The sequence below is a fragment of the Ptychodera flava genome, chromosome 14 (genome assembly GCF_041260155.1).
Source record: "Ptychodera flava strain L36383 chromosome 14, AS_Pfla_20210202, whole genome shotgun sequence".
In the NCBI taxonomy this organism is placed as follows: Eukaryota; Metazoa; Hemichordata; class Enteropneusta; family Ptychoderidae; genus Ptychodera; species Ptychodera flava.
In genome coordinates this window covers 22,608,320-22,620,032 of record NC_091941.1, presented here as the reverse complement: position 1 = coordinate 22,620,032, position 11,713 = coordinate 22,608,320, and the positions used below count along the sequence as shown (strand labels likewise).

The 11,713-nt window shown below is 38.3% G+C and overlaps 1 protein-coding gene across 2 annotated transcripts in view; it reads right to left on the bottom strand.

The window, feature by feature from the left end:
• Nucleotides 1–32: 32 nt before the first annotated feature.
• Nucleotides 33–11,713, bottom strand: part of LOC139149790 (bromodomain adjacent to zinc finger domain protein 1A-like) — a 31,403-nt gene continuing 19,722 nt past the window's right edge. For both annotated transcript variants that reach the window (XM_070721770.1, XM_070721771.1), the window contains 10 exons: nt 10,475–11,570; nt 9,710–9,909; nt 8,903–9,063; nt 8,004–8,165; nt 7,409–7,659; nt 5,689–5,909; nt 5,090–5,313; nt 4,276–4,710; nt 2,014–2,168; nt 33–1,676 (listed from right to left, as the gene is read on the bottom strand). In XM_070721770.1, the coding sequence (XP_070577871.1) occupies nt 1,395–1,676; nt 2,014–2,168; nt 4,276–4,710; nt 5,090–5,313; nt 5,689–5,909; nt 7,409–7,659; nt 8,004–8,165; nt 8,903–9,063; nt 9,710–9,909; nt 10,475–11,570 (3,187 nt within the window). In that variant the 3' untranslated portion in view covers nt 33–1,394. The remainder of the gene's footprint in view (nt 1,677–2,013; nt 2,169–4,275; nt 4,711–5,089; nt 5,314–5,688; nt 5,910–7,408; nt 7,660–8,003; nt 8,166–8,902; nt 9,064–9,709; nt 9,910–10,474; nt 11,571–11,713) is intronic.

The window sequence follows — 11,713 nt, the reverse complement described above, 5'->3', positions numbered from 1 at the left end:
ACTCCTCTAAAAAAAGGCACCTACACAGTAAATTTAGTGCTGATAATTTATTAATCTTGTTAATGTGTACAAAAAACATGCCTGCTCCTCAAATACAACAAAGCAAAAAATAATACAGGAACTGCAGTCTTCAAAATACAAAAAACTTAACCACTGTCTTTCTAGCCTCTTTGCAACAGGTCGATGTCGGCATGGCTCAACGATTTTGTTTCTAGAATTAAAACTTTTTGCAAGAAAAGATGTTTGATATTGCAAAAAATATAAAAAGGAACAGAACAGATGTTGAACTAGTAACATATGCCAAAAGCAAAACTTGTAATTACTTGCAATGCAGAGTTTGAAATCTGGCTAAAGCTACGCACATTTTTGTAAGAAAAAAACCCCGATTTCACAATGCAGCAACATTCCCCATACCTTCTACTAACCCAAATTTCAATCACTTTCTTATCATAATATGAAAACATGTCTATGAAAAGTCACTCCTAGTTAGTTCGCACTTATAAAGCAAATTGCAAAGTTGAGTGTGACAAAAAAGAATTTGAAATTTTTTGTTATTGGTTTTTCACCAAAAGTTCAACACAAAAACATGTGACAGAGAAGTCAAAGGTCTTCCAACCCCCATACCTTAACCATTTCATTTAGGAGGGGTGGTAACTGGCAGAGACAGACTTTTTGTATTTTCAAATCATTGGCTATTGTCCCCTCCCCCAAAGTTCTTTTACAGAATGGTCCCTTAAATGAGCAAAACATGGTCAATGTCTCGTGCAAGATCTCTTTTGTAACTGCATTTGAACAGAAAAAGTAGGCAAGCAGTCACAATATAGAAGTACACGGCAAGTGAATAGAAGCCCCATTAGCAAATCCAGGATGTTTGAAGTTGGTGGGGTTTTTTTTGCTGTATCATGCAGCCTAACGAACCACTCTTCCTCCCCCGAATTAATGTTGTTGTAAAACATTATACATGTCAATCACAAACGCACACGCAAACATTGGCAGTTGTACTGTATTACAGTTCTCTATTGCATAGATTACTCCCATGTCTTTACTGGAATACTGACAATCACAAAATTCGCAGACGATCAAATATTTATTCTTTCTTTTTTTTCCCAATAATATGTACCTGAGATCAGCTGCAAAATTCAAAGTCACTTTCTCAGAGTGATATAATTCCTCGTTTGATTCATAGATCTGTTTTTGGTAATTTATTTTATAACAGTGAGGATTTTAAAACTCTGCCTTTCTAAATATGAATGATTGCAAATTTCCTATCTTGTCATTTAATAGCCTTGTCTTTTGATAATGCTTTTGTAGAAAAGTATCATACTGGTATTTACATACATGTCAATTCTGGCCACCATCAAAACTTTTTTGTTTTTTGGAAACACAGTCGTGCATTAAAATGTCTTTCGTTTGCTTTTTCTCTCCTCAATGGCCGATTTGTTTGTCACTTTAATATTGATTGCGAGTTCTTTCATCTTCTTTTCAAGGAATGTAGAGAGACGAGAGCCGGCCTTGTATTCTTGGGAGGACGGCTGATTGTACTGTTCGCAGTTTGTGAAGAGAAGTCTGGCATCGGCGATGATCTCGGCCGGGTTGTTATAGTCCAACTGGTTCATTTTCATTTTCATGGTCCCGAGGTCCATTGGTCTTTTGATTAATTTGTGGTAGTCTGGTGCCTACAGGATGTACATACAAATGGAGAAAAAAAATTAGTGATACATGCAGAGCACCTACTGTTGCACTGGCGACAAGTACAAACATTTCTGGCAACTTCACAGCAGCAAATACCCAAGGACTTGGGTAATAATGACATATAAGGGATTATAGTTTCACTACATTCAGCTAATCTAAGATACTTTACTGCGATGTCTTGTTCTAAGAATCAATGTTGTTCATAAGGTTGTTCTGTGAAATGAATGGAACTGCATCTTTTGGTAGAAACTGTTGAATGGATATATATGAAAAAACAATACATGCTGCAGAATATTTGCAAGACATTGATATTCAGCTCACCATCTTTTTACTGACGGGTTGCAAGAATGGCCAAGCATCCTTGTGCTTGATCAGTTCCCCTATCAGCTGTTCGCAGAGTTTCATCTGGCGAGCCCACTCACTGCCCCGTGATGAACTGGCTGTTTTGGGTCGAGCAGGTCCTGATGTGCCGGAGTCTGTGAGGAGATAATAGCCGTCATCATTTTCTTTGCATTAGAATGAATCTTGAAATGCTTTCAAGTCTGGTCAAAACATGAAGTGTATGATGTGTAGGGTATAACCAAAACCAGGGTCGTCATGATATTGATGTATGATCCATGTGTAATGTGTAAACAGCACCAGTAACACAAATGAATATTTTTCCATTGGTAATGGGGCATTACCATATGATTTGCATGTTGAAACAATTTTCACTGATACACTTTTCACAAAATAGTACACAAGAAAACTAAGCATTGGATGGATCTGTCATATAAGCAATGAATATTACGCATATCAAAAGCTCAAATAATTCTATGACAGTGATGATATCCATGGCTGAAAATAGGGAGGCCAGCAGGTCGCCCAGGACGTGCTGAATTGACACTCAATCACCAGTGACTTAGTCATGTTCAAAATTGAAAAACATCGATAACGGGAAAGAAAATTGTGGAAAAAAATACATGAGGCTAAAAATTAAAATGCAGCTATTCTCTCATATGTTTTTTATTTCTTTATATGAACTACTTACTTTTTGAATAAACTGCAAAATTGAGCTAGAAACGGTACCGGGAACGGCGATCTGACACATGGCAGCACCTAATATTTACATCGCTGATTTTGAAACGCATTTTTGAAGGTGAGCCAATCAAAACATCCCTTACATCGAATACTCATTTGAAAGCCCAGATCACGCTCTTTCTCGCGATATAAGGTTCTTCACCAACATAGGGCAGTGTATATGACCAAATCCGAGACAAAAAATTGAGAGCGATTTTTCCGAGACCTAACCCGACCAACTCTCAGTGAAACATCCTCTAGTACACAGTTTATCATTATTTCTTTTGAATTTTTGCTAGAAAAATGAGAAATTTTGAACAGCTCACGTATTTATTGACGGAGATATTGACCACGCTTCACAGTAAGTGAGGCTACCCACAATTCTCCATGATCCATACACACGGAGATCACTCATTGAACTGGAGCAAATTTCTTCTGTACACAGAACAGCTTGGTCCATATATCAAAATTCTGGGACCATAGTTTTGATAATCATAATTCTCTAATTTCTCACGGTGAATAATGAGAAGATCAATCCCTTTTGCGCAGAGGAGATAGCAATTTTGTGATTTTGTCGACATAGATTTTTGACAGCCATACACAATATTTTCAAGGAAACTAAGGGAATAAGTTGCATCTGTGTTGGCAAAAGAAAGGGTATTGATTTTTTTAAATGTTTGTAACAAAGGCAATTTGCATGTCTGACAGGTGGTATGATGAGACCATCTTAGTTGCTGATAACTTTACCATGACAAGTGTGCAATTTTTAGCACCTCCAAACATCGACTTCTCATTCAATTTACTCCTGAATTTTAAAGATGATCAATAATTTTGGAACATAGTTTTAACCAATAATCCTTAAATTAAATTCTAAGTTTCAAATTGTTCAGAAACTGATAAAATTGAAGAAGCCTTTACCAAATAATCTCAAAACTCCACATGGCCCCAGAGGTGATGTTTTGAAAGCCTTTATTTGGATAAAATACTTTTTGTACGTAGTTTTAATGCAGTAGAGCTATTCAAAAGTGTCATCAGCTCAAAAAGACCTTCAATTTGATATATCACTTATGCCATTTGAGCTTAATATTTTCATTTTGTCATTTCTCGTTAAGTGTCGTTCATCTGTTGCCATGGATAAATCCAATATGGCCACCATCGTAATCGCGTAATTTTAGGATACATTTGTGTGTGCCATTGAAATCTATCTCCATGCCAAATTTGGTACAAAAAGATGTTTTATTAACAAAGTTACAGCAAATTTACTGTAAATTTCAGCTAAAACTCCTTCATTTTTGTCCCATTGTTCCCATTGTTATTATATGTATTGTCTTTCTACAGAAAGAGTAAAAGTGAATGTTTTAAAAAGCTATAAAATTGAAACCGTTCATCCAATTTCGAAAATTAAAAAAATGTTTAGCTTCTCTCATTGAAATCTAAAAAACTACATTAATTAAAATGCAGATTGAACATTTCAAAATTTCAGTTGGCCTCCCTACTGAAAATTCAAAACTGTGTGGTACATACCTTCTGATGAGTCTCTTCTCCTGGCTTTCTTGGCATCACTTCTAGACCTGGGAGGAGATGGAGAACCATCTGATGCTGTCTGGCTTTTACTCCTTTTGCTAGACCTGCTGGGTCTCTCACAGCTTCGGCTGGGTCTCTCATTGCTTTTAGTGGCTTTGTCACCGCCTCTAGTTGGCTTGTCACTGCTCCTGCTCTGTCTGTCATTGCTCTGACTGTTTGGTTTCTCTGCAGATTTTGGCTTTGAGATATTTCTGCCGGACCGAGTACTTCCACGGGGAGAGGCTTTTGTTTCTTCAAAGGAGTTATCCGAATCTGCTGCCTGCCTTGACGTCTTTGATTTGGATGTTGAAGGTTTTTCCAGGCTCTGCCTTTTCTGTTTGCTTGTGCTGCTGACGGAACTTGGAGTGGATCTTCCTGATTTGGATTTGGATGGACCTGAAATTCAAGAACAAATTTCAGTTTAATAGTAACTCCTATAGAGACTTTGAAAGCCACTGTATGCTCAAATTACCTTCATCAATGAGTGTCAGATGTTAAATTGACTTTAATCCATTCTAGTCATCAATGTTTGTTTCATTCAATGCTCTGATATATGAATGTTTGGCTAAACAGTACTATGATTACCACTACAAAATTAATCCTCTTTCTCCCAAGTGGTATTTATTTCTATGGTTTGTCTATGGGGCCTGGTAGAAAGAGGACAAAGTTTCTGATCACATCAACTATCTTTAAGTGTGTACTTCGATGTATGCCACCAATGTACAACACAATTCAGTCAAGTGTATGGATCGGACAATTTCAATTTTACAATCACCTTTAACCTTGATTCCGGGTTTTTTCTTGGCTTGCTCCGTGCACACTTCACACACCCATTTTCCGGAGGGAATTTTCTTCAGTGGTGGGTCCGTACATCTCAGATGATACGCCAGTGGGCAGTTATCGCACAATATCAGCTGACCGGCTTTGCCACACTTGGCGCACTCATCACTGTGGCTGTCTTCACTGTCACTATCACTCTCTTCCTCACTTGACAGCAAACTGAAATTGAGACATGAGATATTATGACTGAAAGGCTATCAGGTCACACTGATTTAGAGTGGATGCAGTAATCCTTCATGTTAACAGTCATTCAGCTTGGGATGCTTGATACATTATAAGACTGTTATAAGAACACCTGAGGATCTTCTCTGGATCAACGCTCTTGACAAAAAAAATTCTTTCTTTGCTGTCACTCACTCTCAAAATTGACAACCATGGTAACAGTTGGCATCTTTTAATACTCATGTTCTTTGTTGTTGGTAATATATTTTGTGCATGGGATAATGATAATAACAAATCACATGCAAGGGTGAGAGTGTTGGAACAGCAGAAGGGTTTCAATCACTGTATTATTGAGCTAAAAACTAGCTGTACCTTGCTCCAGAATCACTTTCATCTTCTTCATCTTCTACATCACTGTCATCTTCCTGCTCGCTCTCCTCAGACTCGGACTCGGACTCCTCATCGGACTCGGACTCTTCCTCAGATTCCTCGGATTCACTTTCTTCCAGGACAGACTTCCTCCGCCTTCTTTGACTCTGTCTGGCTTGTTTTGGTCGGCAGTCGTAGCAGAACCAGTCTCCAGGTGGTATCACCTGAGCACAGGGGAAAATATGAATACTTTTTGAACATGATACCTACAAATCAAACCTGCCTATCAGCTGACCAATTCCTGTGAATTCAACTTCAATGCAGGCATCAAGTAGCGTATACAACAGGATAGTTCAGAGACATGAACATTTATTGCATCATATATGATGCATTATACAAGGCTCTTCTCACAAAACAGAAACAAATTATACGGTGTTGCTCACATTTGATCAGAATTGGTACATACCAGTATGGGTACCAAAGATCAACAATAAATGTTGTTTCTATCTGTTCAGTGCAGGAAAATTCTACGTTCAATGTTATGACAATGGATTCTGCACAGTACAACCAGAAAAACAACAAGAAATATTTAAACCAGAAAAACAAGTTGACAAAAGTTGGACACGCTGCTGCAGAGAAATAGATGTTTTGATCAAAAAAGGGCAAAAATTGTCCTAAAAACACAAATAATATTGAAATTTCACCACATTTTTTGCAAACAGCTTCTCAGCTTGTCAAAAGATGATCTGCAACATTTCGCGAAATCTATCAGCAATATAAATCACTGGGCCATATGTATGTTGTAGTTACAGCACGCAATCTTATTTGCGCTAGTGATATGGATGTACATTGTAATCTCAGACAGCATCGAACTATTAAAATAAACTATAAATCTGAAAATTTACTCAGAAAAAAAAATTAGCACAGCTTTTCTCATTTGGAAAAAATTTTATTTAGAAATTTACAATTGTAAAAAAATGTTCACAATTTCATTGTGACCACCCCCTCCCAAGATCTAATGGTCCGTCCCTTAGTTTGAGCAGGTCTGTTAATATGTAACAGTTCATAAACAATGACAGGAAATGACTCAAGCTCAGTGGAGTAGCATGCTGGCATGTCACCACTCCTACATTTGCAGAATTTCCCTTTTTCTTACCTCATTTGCACATTTTTGACACTGATGTGTTCATCTCAACCCCTACATCTACCTGTACACCAAATACTGAGACGGTAGCTTTGGCGGTATGGGAGCCTTTGTGTGTGACGGACATACATCCGCACATACCCACAAATATGACACAGACGCCACTCAGAGTCATCATATAAGCTCTTTTTGGTATTTATATATAAAACCAAATGTGAGCTAAAAACGAATGATGCTGTGTTCATGAGCTATCTGTGGGAGTCTACTCCAAATATTGATGTCATGAAATCAGAGCTTTGAACAATCAGATCGCAAACTGATTGATAGGAGTTTGAGTTGTGTGAAAATCTTTTTGTGAGCTGTTTCAATGTCTAATAAGAAGTAAAACTTAAAGCACACATCACAACATGAATTTCAAAGTAACTGGATTACTCTAAGGATCAAGTTTACTTCACCATAATAATAAGACATTGTTTTGATTCTCTGATTGGTTGAAAGACATCAACCTTCAAAGGCAAATGAGACTGTCACATGGTTTTATCCTACAGAAGGTGTACACCAGATGTTGACAATTCTCACCTTGACTTGAGGTTTCAGACAGTACATGTGATGTCCTCTATCACATCCATCACACAGCAGCATGTGTTCAGCATCCCCCTTCCTGCGACAGATCCGGCAGCGCGCATTCAGGATAGACTTGGACCACATTATGGATGCTTCCAATGTTGCCATGTGCAGGAACAATTGAGGCAGGCTGGTTGAGGACATGAGGGACTCTTCCCAGCGTTCATATACGGTCTTCTCTGGCTTGGAGGGCTCTGTTTCTTCATCTGAAAAAGTGATTTAGAAACTAAAGACTTGCTTCAACCATCAAGGAAACACAATCGGAGAGAAACTGTAACTTTTTGCAGGGCTACTGTGCAGCATCTCAGAAGCTACATCAGCAGACTTTTTGCAGTGGAATTTTACAACTCAGTCAAGGGAAAGGGGGTTATAACACAAATATCATTTCTAACAGACTCAGGTATATTACTGTTTGCTTTTCAAACTTAAAACTTTACATGGACAGATTTTGATTAAATTTGGCCACATCTTTAAGGGCTATTGCTCAAGGCTGAAGAGTTGGAAGTCACAACGGCAAATCAGAAATTTGTCACTGAATAAATTCACTGACCTGAAGATGACTCATCATCACTACTCTCTCCATCACTGTCATCTTTCCTCTTTTTCTCATTCTTCTTTTTCTTCTTGCTGGCAGCCATCATTGCTTGGAACTCTTTCATTGCAGCTTCCTGTGAGGCTTTCTGCTTGGCTTTCTTGGCCGCTTCATCCTCACCTGTTACATGGATGAATACATGACAAGGCTTTTAGAAGAGAATACCCTGGCTTTAAAACGTCTTTCAGCATATTTTGACATGCTGAGAGCTATAATGAATGATATGGTTCAATTACTTGATGAGCCCTGTATGACACAAGAACATTGGTTCTACAAGTCATCCTTATCACAGGGTACGTTTCCAGTTACATATCATTAAGCAGATTTACTACCATAACGAGGATTTGCCTAAGTTGGACAAAATTGGCAAGTATTTCGTTGGTACATAAACAGTGTCCCTTTGATTTGAATACTTGGTCTATGAAGCTACTCTGGACAAATGAGAAGTTGTACATAATACAAAGAGTGTAATTATTGCAACTGCATATGTTGAGGTAGAATGTGCCTTGGAAACAGGTTTTGGACACTCTTTTCTTTCTCTACTACTCCTAAACTTTGAAAGGTTACCCCTCACTTTTGTTCTTGATAAGGAAAGAGATCAATTTCATGTTTCCTTGGGTAAAGTTTCAGCAAAAGTTTCAACTTTCTGTTCTGAGTCATAAATTACCTGAACAGGGGATGCCGGCAATATCAAGATCAACATACTGCGACCAAAATCTCTGTTCTAATATTGTGATACTTTAGAGCTACCCTTGTTTGTTAGAAGACATCTATGACTTGTCACTCACAAGCCAGTCAAAATACAAACATGATGCACCAGAAAGCCAATGGTAAAACTTTTTACTCTGATAACTTACCAAGAGGTGGTTTTAAATACTTTGGCTCGATTCCCTGAGCAATTTGCAAGAGAGCACATGCCAGGTCTCGTACAACCTGGTCTACTGGGTTTGGTGTACTGCATCTTGTTGAACCGCTGCTTGATCCTAGCGGTGTTTCTGATCTCTTCAATTCAGAAACTCTGTATTATAAAAAAATATGACATTTCAATACTAGCAAAATTTATACTTTCTCCTTGGTCACTCTCCTGGTACACTGAACCAAATGTTGCATGAGTAGATGATAATGTCAGACAACCTGCATGGTTCTTGTCTCATTTCCTACAATTTTATTCAGTTGGTATGAGTATGCACTGTAACTTCAAATATTTCAAAACTGTTTAATGTGAGTCAATTTAGGAATTTCTGTAAATTTCCAAGAATTAGTCCGCATACTAACATATTTCATGATGTTTTTGAGTATTAAAGCCAACATACCAACACATTTCATAATTTTATAATATTTTCTTGAGTGAAAGACCAACATTGAAATCAGTGGCCTGTTTAATTAGCATATACGGTAAACTACCTAGTATCCAATTTGAGAAATTAGTTACTGAAAAAGATAAGTTGACAGTGCCCATTAAATGTTTTACTAATATAATAATCAGGGCCACTAAATGGTTCAAAGACAGTACTCGCATCAAAGTTTGTTGAGTTTTTTCAGTCAATGGTGACATTATGATAGTATGTTGTGTATAATACAAAATAATGCAAAAGTAACAACAGACCTTTGTCAAAAAACTCTCTAGAATTCAAAGTTGTTTTCTTTGTTAGTGCAGGACGTACCTGTCTTTGTGTTTGATTGGCAGTGTTTGTTGTTCTTCTCCCATGGAGACATCATTGATGCTCATCTCCATCGCTTCATTGGTAAAGTCTTTATCGTCCAGTTTATGTCTTTGCCACCATGGTCCCCAGGTGAGCTCTTTGCATTGCATGTCATAGCTTCCATTCTCAATTGCCTTAATCCACAAGATCCTGTCTTCCGCCTGTGCATTTGAGATGTATATTTTCCAGGAAATTAGACTCAAATAAGGATCCTGCCTATATCTAACTATGTAATTATTCCTGTTTTGATCAAGGCATACCACAAAATACTAGAATTCACCTACCAACCAATTTACAATGCTTGAGCATAACTTCAATACTTTTGAAAATAAGAATCCACACTGAGATTGAAAATTGGGTTTGAGTGGAGGATGATTGTCTAAAACTTGAACTTGTGGAAAATACATGTAGTAGATGGAACTGCACGTCAAGTACAGGACTTCAAATTTGACCTGGCAATTGCATACTGTTACAAGCTGGACAAGAATGAGAAGTAACCGTTGTTGTATACTTGAGTGCACACATTTAGCACAAGTTACCAAGGTCTTACACATAGGAGAACAAGCCCTCAACATTTTGTATGGGTGATTCTAATTTTCTTGAAAGTATAGAAATTTTCTTGCATATGCTGACAGTGTTGCAATTATTGTATGAGAAATTGTCATCACCGTTTGATGGACACTGGCCTTAGCAATGAAAGACATATGACAGCAGATATGAATGTACCTTCAAATATCCTAGGGAACCTGTGTAAATTCTCTCTTCCATATCTAACAGCTGTTCCCGTAAAGTCAGTTCCAAACTTTCTGACCCAGGTGACGAGTCTTCGTGTCCTTCAGAAACCAGCCCGGTCTTTTTACCCCCCAGCTTGACCATCACTTGCTTTGGCTTGTCTGGTTTACTATCCGCAGACTCTGCTTCTGATTTCATTTGATACAGCAAATCCACGGGGCACTCTTCAATAGAGTAACAGAGTCCTTGTTTGTCTTGTAAAAGTGCCTCCTTCAATGCACTCTCTCTGTAACCCCTGGGATTCAGTGTGTTAGTGAGCCTATCGATTTCTTCCTTTGTTTTATAGAATGCCCAAGTGCAGTGATCCCTTTTCAGCATGCACGGATCATAGTTTTCAAAGTCTATTTTGGTGTCTGTTTGCTCAGCAGACTCTGTTTTGACTGACTGGCTTGCGCCATTTTTCTCATTGAGAATCGTCTTGGTCTCGCGGCTGTTGGAAGTGTCTGCTTGCTCACCCTCGTCATTGTCTACATTCTCCTTGTTGCTGGCAGTGGATGTATCGCAGTCGATGCTCTCGTCGGCCTTGCTGCCATCCGCGCCAGACTTTTTGCCCTGAGTGGAGTTATAAGGTAGAAATGGATTGGATGCAAAGTTCTGAGGTACTGGCTCCAGGTCGGATTTATCTAAATATTCCATGTCGTATTCCACGAACAATCCAGGAATGCTGCGAAATCTCCAAAATCGTCGATAAATTCTATCAACTCCTAAGGGAGTCAGACTGTACTTGCTACACATTTCAACCATTTGTTCATACAATTCTCTGTCTTTTTTATGAAATTCTTCCTTCTTCTTGGCCTCTTCTTCCCTTTGTTTTCTTTTCAATTCCATCTTTTCTTCCTGACTTGCTCCTTCCTTATCACCAGTTTCCTGACTTTCTTCTGTTTCCATCCTCTCGTCTTCTTGTTCATTTTCCTTCTCCGTCCTTCTAGACTTTCTCCTTGGTTTTCCCTCCTCCTCCTCATCACTGTCTTCCTTTTCATTTTTCCTCTTTGGAGAATCTTCCTTGGCCTTGCTGGCTTCATCTGTACTCCTGTAAAGACGGAAAATTCTCCAATGAATCCCAAATCTCACCACCATGTCCACAATCCAGAGCACACACAGCATTGGAGACTAGAAATCCATGTGATCAATCTGCATTGAATTTGAACTTTACATGCAAATTTGAATTTTACT